Raw genomic sequence first — 12254 nt, 5'->3', positions numbered from 1 at the left:
GAAAATACAAGATATGAATATCAAATCTGAGAGTGTGGCAAAAAGTGGAATATCCTGACTCTGGTGTGAACCCCAGAGCTTGGTTTCTCAGATTCCAATTCCAGCTCTCTTATTGAACTTGCATTTGTCCTTGTACAGTCATTTAATGTATCCAAAAGTAGAGGTTATCATCAGCAAAGCAAACATAGCAGAGGTACCAACTTGAAGAACTATTGTGAACCCTGATGATCTATTGTTATTCATTTTAAATTATGGCTATATGCATGGCATGGGTGGATGACAGGTGGGTGTACGTAGGTATGTAGGTATGTCAAAAGACACTCCACTGGAGCTGGAGTTACAGGTGATTATGAGTCACCGAGATTGGATGCTGGGAACTAAACACATTTCCCTTGCTCTGCAAGAGCAGTGCAGGCCTTAACCTGAGGACCATCTCTCCTGCTCTCCTCCTGTGAATTTTAAATGCATGTTTCATGCAGTTCACTGGGAGCTGACATCTACTAAGCACCACATTTGTGTTTTCTTTTATTAATGCCTCAGGGGCAGTTGATTACACTGTAGTGCTGGGTGTTTTCTACACGATCAAAGTGTTGGCTGCTTAATAGTATTGTAGGCATCAGGACTGGGAACTGCTCGGGTAGAAGTTTTAGCCACTCCTGGCCTTCATAAACATATTCATCTAGAAAATACCTTTTGTTCATCTATTATCCTTTCTTACCTGAAATGTTATCATTTTAGTATTTCTTTTGGGATAGCTTCTGGATTCATTTTACACTTAGCTCCCTCTTTATCCTTCTACTATCAGCGATAAGAGTTTCATTGCTTCTCGTTTTGCAAACATGCTTATATACTTACATATTTTCCCATAATTTTTGTATTATCTCTTACATCATATATTGTACTGTTTTGTTGACCCTCTGTACTTTCAAGTGGATCTGCTTTACCCTTCTGCCACTCAATTTTTCTTTCTTTTTATTGGAATACCTTTTCTACTTTTGAAACCATTGTCCTGTCCATCCCATGTTACTTGGACTAGGAAATCAAGACACCTCCTTTGTTGGGCCATGTCTCTCCTGTACTCATTTAACTAATGACCTGAAAATAAACTCTCCAGACTCCCTTCCTCATGGCTTGTTGTCAGCTGAAGGAATGTAAAGAAAAAGACACTCACAGGATTTGAACAAGTAGCTGAGAATAGATAAGACTATAGCCTGTGATGTCTTACTGATTACATGCTTAGCTTAGGCACTAGGAGCAAAATTTTAAAAATCAAGCTTTTAAACTTCTCTACACTTTTTAACATATGATGTCAATGTGCCTAGTCAATAAAGCACTATATGTAATAAGTATAGCTGGCTTAACCCACTATAAACTTCCCTAAATGTTAGATCTATTGCTTTCTCCACCCAGCTGTTGATAGTGTTGTCATTATTACTATTATTAATAGGACAACACCATGAAGTTTCTTTGTTCCTCTCCCTCTGTATGTAAAGTAGCCACATATGTACATGTTAAGTTCTAAACTAAGCAAGCAGACGCAGCAGTCATATTGCTGGCAATATTAGGATGTCACAAATAAGATTTGCTTCTCCCCTTAGCTTTGGCTCCATATTTTATTGCATTGAAATATAAGCATTTCCTTATCTAGTTAGGATCATGATCTAGAAATGGCCAGAGGTGACTTCCTTTTGGGGAGGTAACATTTAGATTTAAAATACGGAAATAAACACAGATATATTCCATTTAAGTTGTTCTGGAAAGTCTGCTTATACCGTGCTCCACTGTTGGCAAGCATTTAATCAGCATTTATTGGCATTCTTTTCCGAGATTTAAATAGGTCATAAAAATTTTATTACATGTAGAATGTTTTTGATAATGGCTTCAATATTTTCTATACATGGTACAGTACTACACAAGTGGAAGCATCATTAAAATAGCTAGCGAGCATCATTTCTGGGAGAGTAAAGTAGCTCAAAGTTGACAAGATAACCAAATGCCTCCTTGTGTTTCAAATTATATTACATATTTTACGTGAATAGTTCATATTGTTTTTTTTCTTTTATTGCTTTGAACACTTGTAATCTAGGTTGTGAAACTAATAATTTTATTGCTATGTTGGTTATTTATTATTATAAAAAGGGAGTAATAGAATAATGACATAGGAATTTGAATAGAACATATGTATGTATAGACAGAGCCAATCTCTGGTAACTATTCTAGTGTTCGGTTTAGAGCAATTTCTTTCTTGGTGGCCATAGAGAACCTTCAGTAAACTCTTTGCAGTTTATCATTAGGAAGTATATATACTGGAACTAGAAAAATAAAACTTGTTAACTAGTAGTTAATGCTGAATCCAGGTGTGGTTGTAGATATCTGTAACCCAAGCTACTCAAGAAACTGAGGCAGGAGGATCCCAAGTTAGAATCCAGCCTGGCAACTTAGTGACAATCTGTACCCAAATAATATTTAGTAAACAAAATAAGTCAGTGGTGTCATTCAATGGCACTGTACTTAGAAATAGACAAGAACACAATATTTGCATATATTGGCATATTCAGGAGCCAATGTTTGATATAAATGCTTTTATTTAATATGCAGAGGCTGAAGAGAAATGGCCTTAAGTTTGAAGTGATGGAAATATTGCTAATGTTGCATACCATTGTTACTGTTCTGAAGAACACCAGGTTGTTTAAAGTATTTAATCTTACAGGATCTCATCATATAGAATTTTTATTATTAAATGATAACAGCAGAAGAGATCCTGACCCTAAGTAGATCAGTAAGTCTACTCAGAAGTGACAGTATAATCTTGTTCAACATTGATTCAAGGGATTTTGGTAAAGTCTAGGAGTAATTTTGTATTCTCCTTGGAAAATGAATTCAATTTTGTTCGAATGTACCTCTGTTTTATTATGACATTAAATTATCAGAGCTTATGAATACTCACCATTAATGGTTAGTATCTCTTCTGTGTTTTCCATACATACCTGGAATCAGTTGATCTCATTAATCCATCCAAGAGACAATAAACAAGAAAGCCTGCTTGCATATTGCTTAATATGCATATTAGGAACATGAGCACATGGACCTAAGTGGGGGTGTGGATGTCAGGCCCAGATGTTGTAACAGGATTTTGAAAGGTTTATTATTTCATTGTATCAATAAAATGGGTTAGATGATTATAAATATCTCTGTCATTCATGTGCACCTATAGTGATTCTAATTTGTACCCAGTAGAAAGGTAAAGCTGGTGTATTCTGTAGTTACAATGTAAAAGTTGAGATTTGTCAAATGAAAAGACCCTTAGTCTATTGGTATGCATGTGTGTGGGTGCGTGTGCATACATGTGTGTGCATGTGTATATTGACCATTTCACAAAAAAACGTCTTGCAAGGGTTCTTCTTATAGAGAGCCTGCTGTGTGCTATACTACCTTTAAGTTTGTTGTCTAAGTTATCCATCATCATTGGTTTCTCCTCAAATGTGATGTTCTTGTTTCATTATTACAATGAGATAGCAGAAAGTAAAGGAAGTTAGGTGGTCTTCTTGAGAGGGCAATTACTGCTGGTAGCTTCAATTCTCATTCCAATACTCACCTGGCTGAGGCATGCTGTTGTGAGAATGCCCTGTGTAATTTTTCTGTGGTGAGATTTCTTACATGAAAAGACACTTGGGATTTGCAGGAACTGCTTATGACTATCAGTTTGGCTTCCTTAAAGCCACTCTGATCTGTTTGTTCATAGACCTGCATTAGCCCAATCTATCAGAACATTGCTGGGTATATTGTCATTGCACTGCAACAGTAATAGCTATATCAGTACATGATACAGCTTTGTTTTTGAAAGTTTTTGAGAACCTGAAGTGAATGCTGAGAAGCATGAATGTGTGGTGCCTAAAAAGGAGGTAAAATTTAGGTCATGGGAAGGTGGAACAACTGGGAGCTTTAAGAAGGTACGTAAGTAAAAACATGTTCACACATTTTCATCACCCATTAGAACACAAGGGCAAATAACTGTCCCAATGTGAGGGTTCTTATCTCAGGGATGATTCGCATTGTCTGCCTATCCCACGACGTTATTTTCCTGACTCTGTGCCTTTAGGGGTGCTCCCCTTTCCTGAGGTATCCTTCCCTCGGTGTCAGTGATCTTGGCCTACCTCTGCTTCCTGTGAAAGGTGTATCAAGACACTGACAAAGTCCAACAGATTCTCTGCCAGGAATCCTGATGGTGTTTGCTGTCTGTGCCATTTATTTGCTACTTACTTTTGGACTCTATTTAATTTTGCATGTCTGTAGCTCACCTGGATCATGAACATGAGCTCTGTGGAGGCTCATTACACTGAGTCTGTGTTTTTAATTCCATTGCCGTCACTGCACACAGTTTGTACCCCTTGAATAATAGCCAACTTCATGATTCTTTAATATAAGGCTTTCTTAAAGCATAGTGAAAAAATGGCGTTTACTTTAGAGAGACATTTTTTACAGGGAGGATATGTGGCCGTTAATGCCCTATTGTGGTAAAGCACTGTATCCCATTTGTTTCCTGGGACATTTCTGATGTTCACTCACATTGTCAGTATCATGTGAATGCAGTCAGCTCTACAGCACCCCCATGTTTAACCCAGTATTTCCCAATGTACTGTCCACCCCTCCCATTTTTCAAAAGATTTCTGTATCTCTAATTCCTGGAAACACTCTTCACTAACCATTACTTTAGAATGCTTTGTGTTAAAATTATGGTAATCATAGTCACAAGGGCTGGGATTACATTTTGATTAGATGTAGGTTGGGTTCTCCCCTCTCCCTCACCTGCTGGTTTTTGAGTGTGGGAATGAGATGCCCCTAGATGACTTCCTGTGTGAGTGTGGAGGGGGCGGGTACACTGTGTGGACTCAACCTGAAAATAGATTGAGACTGAAAGAGGAATGATTGGAACCAAGCTTTCAGCTTGATTATCTGCTGGAATCTCTATTACTTCTCATAATATGCTTGAAAAATTTTATTTGTACCTCAAGGGCAATGAGCCTGGCCTCATTTACAAATATGAATGCAGATATTCACCACACACTGTCTCCTCCTTGAGGCAGGCTTCCTGTCGGCTTGTTTTATTTACTTCCTCGGAAAAGATTATCCATCTCCAGGGGATTAGACATAGCATAGATAATGGGATAATGGAAGCTTGGGAACTAGGGTTTAGTTGTGATTCCCAATCGTCCCAGGGGTAACCATGAGCCAGTTTTCCACTCTGCCTCTCTGACTCCTTATCTGTGAACTGAGATAGAGCATTCTGACCCCCATGAGCTTCTCCTAAGGGTACTCGAACAAATGCATGTTATATGCAAAATACACAGCCTGTATCAAGGAGGTACCTGATAAATACTCATGTCCTTGGCATTATTTTCCTGTGTCAGACTTACCACAATAAAGTCACTCAGACAAAACTGTCTCCTATAGTTGTCATCCAACATTTTATGTTGTTATTTCAAATAATAAATGGTGCCTTTATTCTTTGTGTCCTCTGTTTATGAGGAGACGGTGAATGGATGGAGGGGAGAAGAGGAGAATTATTATATCTAAGGAATTTGTCATAATGATAAATAAATAACCCCAAAGTTTTTATGAATAAACCATTGTTATCTTTTGAGATATGAAAAGTAACTTAAAAATGATCCCACTATTTCTGACCATCATCCTACCTTGTATTAAAACTTACAAAACTTGTATTAGGACATGGCATCGTAGGATTGTAAATTTTATTTATAGAGGGAAATTTAAGACCCTGTATCAATAGCAAAAATAATAATCTTTGATATTTGATGTGTTTTGTACTGTGGTTTTAAGTATAGTTATTATTTATTTAAAAGTTTATTAGATTTGTATCAAACATGTTAGGAGGGGCCTGAGCCTGGCTTTTAACTTTTGTTAACACAGTCTGTAATTTCAGTGTCAGGCCTTTCCACTATAATTAGATTATTTATTCATTGACATAAAGAAGAAAAATCATATGATAATCTTGCTAAATATTAGGTATTTAGGGGCAAAAGCACTGAAAAGAAAGCTGGATTGATGAAATCCTTCCTATGAGGGGGGATTACGATGGTTGGCATCAATTGTGATGTTCAGAACACTGTGGTCTGCACTCTGAAAATGAGTGAGTGCTTGTTCCATATAGCTGCCGTTGGCATGTCAGTCATACATAGGTCTAGCCGTCCACGGCTAAATTATTTCCATAAGAAGCCAACTTTGTCCCTATGAAGGATGACAAATGAGAATTTGGCACATTATCTACCTTTTTAAATACCATATTATTTCTTGGCAGATTTTCCTTGACATAAACATAATGGATAGCTGAAGGTACATCCCTGTTTATATTTCATGGGTTGGACTCCTGCTGAAGGCTTCCAAGACAAAGTAGAATAATAGAGAAAGCAAAGGACAAATGAATTCCTTGGACTGTCCTCCATTTTTATCACCATGTAACTGTCTCTAACTCTGTGGTTACAGGAGAAGAAGTATCAGGGAGTCTCTGCCCAGTGCCTCCTCCTCCAGAACGGATGGCCTGCGATATTCCCTGCCGGATGGACTGTGTTGTGAGTGAGTGGACAGTGTGGTCATCTTGTTCTCAGTCCTGTTCAAATAAAAACGCGGACGGCAAACAAAGCAGGTCACGATCTCTCCTGGCTTTGGCTGGAGAAGGTGAGTGACAGATTCAGTACTTTGACTGGAAGTTTTGTTATTGAATAAGTGTCAGCGACATTCTTGTTGTGCATGCAAATTAACTTAGATGATACCTCTTTTCTTTAAATGTGCATTAACCATTTCATTTCCACACATGCTTTCTTCTCTGTGAGACTTCTGTTTTCTCTATGCTGGGCCCAACTTTCTACAGAAACTGCTTTAGTCTAAACTCTCAAATGTCCCAGTCTAATGAATTTCATGCTCTTTTTATTCCACTGCTTAGAGAAGGGAGCAAACTCTGGTTACTCATCCAGGCTCGGTTGTCTTATACAACTGGGAACAAAATTGGATCTATCTGGTATAAAGTGTTCCAAAACAGGAATTGGGAGAACTGGCTTTGCCACCAAGAACTGCCAATAACACCTGTAAGGTGCTTATCCATGTCCTCATTTCCTTTTCTAGAATACCTAGTGCCAGGGGCCAGGGAGGGAACATGAAAGCTGTGAAAATAGCTTTGAAGAAGGCAAAAGGTGCCATGGGAATGTGAATAGTAACTTCAGAGCAAATTAAAGGAAGAGTTGTTCCCATCATCGCCAGCAATGAACTCTATCCCCAGATACACATGCCGTACCTTTCATGTCCTTCCTCTGCCTCCTCATTCTTTGGCTCCATTAGAGCAGTGGGACAGTGGGCCCCAGCTGTGAGTAACATCTTAAACAAAACTTCAGCACTATGATCATGAGCAATAGGGCCAGGGTCACAGTAAAGAGAATTTTGTTATCTTAAAGTGCAACTGCTTTTATATTATCCTGGTTTTGATATTTCTGTAATGAAGGGGTAAAGATTCATATCATAAAAATAACAAAATGGAGGCTATGCATCTGAACCATTCATCCCACTGAATAAAACATTGTGGTATGGATGAGTAGGAGAAGATCAATACTTCAAAGACAGGCCACTTTTTATGCTGGAATAAAAATGTAAAATAATAGATTGTAATGAAGTTTGGTTATCTGATTCAGTCAAGGGTTTAAAGGTGAACATCTGCCTGGTCTCCCTGCCAGGGCATAGTGTGTTGTTGGTCTATTTCAGATGAGCTTTATCTTGCCAGATTTTAATACATGACTCTAGATTTCTCAAATAGAAGTAAAATGCTTCATGGAGGGTATTTTATAAATGACACCCAGAGAAATACAACATCTTTCTTAAGAAAGGGAATTATGTGTAGGTGTGTTTGACATAATGTCACTCTAAGGTCATAGCCTATTCCATGTCACTGATTCACCTATGTGCTTTTGTCACAGTGTAACTCCAAGGTCATAAGCTAGTCTATCTCATTGATTAGCTTATGCAAACAAAATAATATCCAAAGAAAAGTGGATTTCTTTGAAGTTCATTTCAGAGATCTGTGCTCCATAGGTGGATAGTATACTGAATTAGTTTTATATTCTGCTGAACATGGACCTGCTGCTTGAAAACCAGAAGACAAGACAAGTCTTCAGTTATGGCACAAGCCATAGATTTCTGATCTTAGGGTGGGAAGTATCCAGTAATTTAGGTCTCTGGGTCACAGAAAGATCAAAAGCAAGAATGACATCATCATCATTAAGGTTTTCTTTTCATTTAAAATGTTCACAGGTGGAAAGCCCTGCCCTAGCAGTCAGGAACTCCAAGAGTATCGCCTATGCAATGATCATTCCTGTACACAGCTCTACTGGGAAACATCTGCTTGGGGTCCCTGCTCTGAAAATACTCTTGTGACTGCCTTCAATGTGACCATTGGCTGGAATGGAGAAGCGACATGTGGGGTGGGCATTCAGACACGGAGAGTCTTCTGTATCAAGAGTCATGTGGGACAAGTAATGACCAAAAGGTATCTCCAGCCTTCTCCTGAAAGTGGATATGATCATTTTATAATTGGATTTTTTAATAGAAGGTTATTATCAAAAAATGATATACCTAGGTTTGTGCTAGAGTAACAAGAATCTTTGTTGTTCTTTGAAAAGTCTTTATTATTTATTTTATTTTATCCATGTGTACATGTGTACCCATGTACAGGTATCTACAAGGACCAGAATAAGACATTATCTCCCCTAGAGCAGGGATTATGGTGGTTGTGGGACATCCTACTTGATTTCTGGGAAGCAAACCCTGGTTCTTTTGAAGAGCAGCACATGTTCTTAACCACTGAGTCATCTCTCCAGGCCTGTTGTTCCTACTACTCAACCATCTAAGATTAAAACATATACTTCAAAGTTAAGCATATTCAATAATATGCATCAGAAGTGCCTTTATAATGTAATTAGTCGATGAAGACCTAAATGATCTCCACCAACATGAAATAAATTTGAGTAGTCAGACATGTTTTCTAGGGCTGACTTCTGTGTCTTTGTTTCTTCTCAGTTCTTACGGAGATTAGGTCAGACTGGAGCCTGGGTCTGTATTTTGAAGGGTAATGTTTTACTATTGTTAAGACTCCCAGGACTCTCCTACCATAGAAATGTTTCCCTGCTTCTAAGTAGAATAATAGTTGGGTGTTTATCATATGCTCTATAATGAAGATACACATTTTTTAAAGGTAAGAGAGATATATTGACTGGGGAACTGGGACACAGATTCCAAAAATCATTTCAAGGGATGATAAGACAGAAGAAATTGGCTAGGGAACTCCAGTGGGAGAATTTCTTCTCTGCCTTTACCTCTTGCTTAGATTCTGATGGTGAAGGTAAAGAGAGAATGTAAGGTGCTATGCTATGTTCAGAGATGAGGTGGTTGACCTATCATTATTCCCTTGTTGCTGTATTCAAAGATCCAATGCTGACCACAGGAGTGCTGAGTCACCAAAGTGTGCTGGTATGCATTTTGACATATTGACATCAGCCTGGCAATTCAGCGTTCCCTTGGGAAATAGGAATTTTCAGTCTAGTAAAAAGAATCTCATGTCTCAATTCTCTAAGTGCATGAACTCAGAGGTGCTGCAGTCAGGTGGTAAAATGAGGACATAGCAAAGCTAATGCTAGGAGAGATGCAGAAACATTTGCAGCACAAAGGTATTCAGCATTCTGCCCAGTCCTTCTCACTTTCTGGTAATGTAGGCAAATGTATTTACCCATCTGACAGATTTAGTACACTGTGTGCCTATTGTGGCAACTCAGACACTTGAGTAGCTAGCTTCACTACAGTGAAGGGCTGTGCCATTCCACACTGCTATGGAAGATGCGTTGACTGCCCATGAGGGAAACCACAGAAGCTAAAGTTAAGGGAACAAAACTACCTAGAAAGAGTGCTTATGGCACAGATGTGGCCTGTCACTGGCACTCACAAAACACTGGAATAAACATTAAAAAGAAACAATTTAAGAGTAGGGTAACCCCAACATGGTTTGCAATAAAATTTTCCATGTTATTGTGAAGAGGAATTATAATAGGCTTGTAGTCTGATCTTTCTTCCATGAGTTTTCAGCTCTGAACTACAGCTGGAAAAGTCTATTTGGTGTTCAGGTAATTTTTTTCCTATTTTTTGGCAAAAGGACAATAGAAATGAGATTTACATCTACCATGTAAATTATTATCACATGATAAAAAAGTATTATATGGACAAGAAAAGTTGAACTGTATGTTAAACAGCCTTCATTGTCCTCTAATATCTAATAATTACTTTGAGTAACAGCTTACTATAAAGATGTCTGAACATACCACTTTGTTCAAATGTTAACCCTCAGAGTTAGAATTGCTGTCAGATGGACACAACATGAAGTCACTTGAGAAGGGAGTTTTGATTCAGGCATTTCCCAGATCAACGTGACCTGTGGGAATGTCTATAGGGGTTTGTTTTGTTTTTTAATTGCTATAGGGGGTCCAGCCTACTGTGGGCAGCACCATTCCCTGAGTTGATGACCTTGGGCTGTATAAGAAACCTAGCTAAATATCAGCCTGAGAGTGGTCCATCAAAGAGTGTTCCTCCATGGTTTCTTCTTCAAATCCCTCCTTGAGTTTCTGCCCTGACTTCTCTCAGTGGTGAACATGGAAGTGAGTCCTGATAAACCATTTCCTCAGCTAAATTGCTTTTAGTCCATTGTTTCATCTCAGCAACAGAGAGGAAACATTAATACAAAGATGTTTTGTGGTTAAAATCAATCATAGTACTAAAAGTTTACAGCTTAAAGATTAATTTATAAAGTAGTGTATATTTTTTGAAAATTGTGTATATGACACTATAAAATATTTTTTCAATGAATATTCTCCAGTTTTACTATAGTATTTTTGGTCAAAAGTCACTTTGATGGATATTTCACATAACACAGGCACAGAAAACACAGACACAGAGAGTTGGAGGATTGTTAATGCTAATTGCTTTATTCAGTGTTAATGAAGTTGTAAAACCAACAATGTGGATTTCATTCTTATTGTATGTCTCTAAACCACCTTGTGAAACACAAGCAACCTACATTGACTTTAGTAAGTTTACTTAATTAAAATTCTTGAGGTCAATCACATTAAATGGAATCAGAAGATGATGCCCTAGTAGAATGCCTTGTGAGATTACCAGCAATCAAAAGTGTGCTTTGCTGTGCCCTTTCCAAGAATGCACACACTTAGGCTCTTTTTAGTGTGGTAGCCCATGTCCACACAGGCAGATCCCCCGTCACTTGTGAACTCCTTGGGGTCGGAAGGGGGTTAGACACAGTACGGAAGAATAATGCTTACTGGGGAAAATTCTGGGGTTGAGAATGAATGTACTAAAGTGATGGTTTTCTAAAAGGTTTTTCTTCTCACATTGCTGAGTCTGAGTTTGGTTTGCATGCAATTGTGTAGGTTAGAATTTTACCATTGTATGAGAAATAAAACTGATCATATCAGAAAATGAGAACCAGCCGGTGTACTGCCGAACCAGAAGGCAGAGCTCACATGGGTATTTCTGGGGGTTTGTTTCATTAGTCAATGCTTTCCAGTTGTATGTTAAAAAAGAAACAAAGATTAAAAACACACAGCTCAAGCCTCCCAAAGTTCCTGATAAGCATTTCCTGCCTTTACTACGAAAATACCTGGCATTTGTGTGAGAAACAGGAAAAAATAACTATGCTTAAACATCTAGTATGTAAAACGTTGGCAGATAGGCCCCATCCAGCTGAGTGAGTTGAATACAACCGGTGCTTGGTTGGATGAGTGATTAAGAAGATGTGCACAGAGCATGCGCCGTGATGAGAGAGACATCATGAGAACTGGCAGGGCTTCGGAGCTCCAACTGATGTTCTTCATGTCAGTATAGAGCTACAACCCACACGATCAGAGTGAAGGACAATGTGTGCAGAACCCCCCACAATACATCTAAGGGACTGGATGTATAAAATGAACTTCATGTACCTAATATTACGAGCACTGCCATGCAGGGCACTATGTATACACACAGGTAGGAAGTGTAAGTCATCCCCAATGACATAGAGCCATGCTTTTTCTGTTAACTGAACAGTGAATTCGTGTCTTCCTGATTTTTAAGGCTGGGTTTTCACTTTGGAAATGGCTAGAGAAAATAGTAAATGGCTCACTGACAGTTACTACTTATATTGAGCTATTACCTAA

The 12254-nt window shown here is 38.4% G+C and overlaps 1 protein-coding gene across 2 annotated transcripts in view; it reads left to right on the top strand.

Annotated features, from left to right (window-relative positions):
• Positions 1-12254, top strand: part of Thsd7b (thrombospondin type 1 domain containing 7B) — an 866887-nt gene that overhangs the window by 466281 nt on the left and 388352 nt on the right. For both annotated transcript variants that reach the window (XM_040738481.1, XM_040738480.1), the window contains exons 8-9: positions 6502-6693; positions 8314-8548. In XM_040738481.1, coding sequence (XP_040594415.1) covers positions 6502-6693; positions 8314-8548 — 427 coding nt within the window. The remainder of the gene's footprint in view (positions 1-6501; positions 6694-8313; positions 8549-12254) is intronic.

Source organism: Mesocricetus auratus, unplaced genomic scaffold, assembly GCF_017639785.1.
Source record: "Mesocricetus auratus isolate SY011 unplaced genomic scaffold, BCM_Maur_2.0 Super-Scaffold_100676, whole genome shotgun sequence".
Taxonomy (NCBI): Eukaryota; Metazoa; Chordata; class Mammalia; order Rodentia; family Cricetidae; genus Mesocricetus; species Mesocricetus auratus.
The sequence above is the reverse complement of the archived record's forward strand: the minus strand, read 5'-3'. Positions and strand labels throughout refer to the sequence as shown.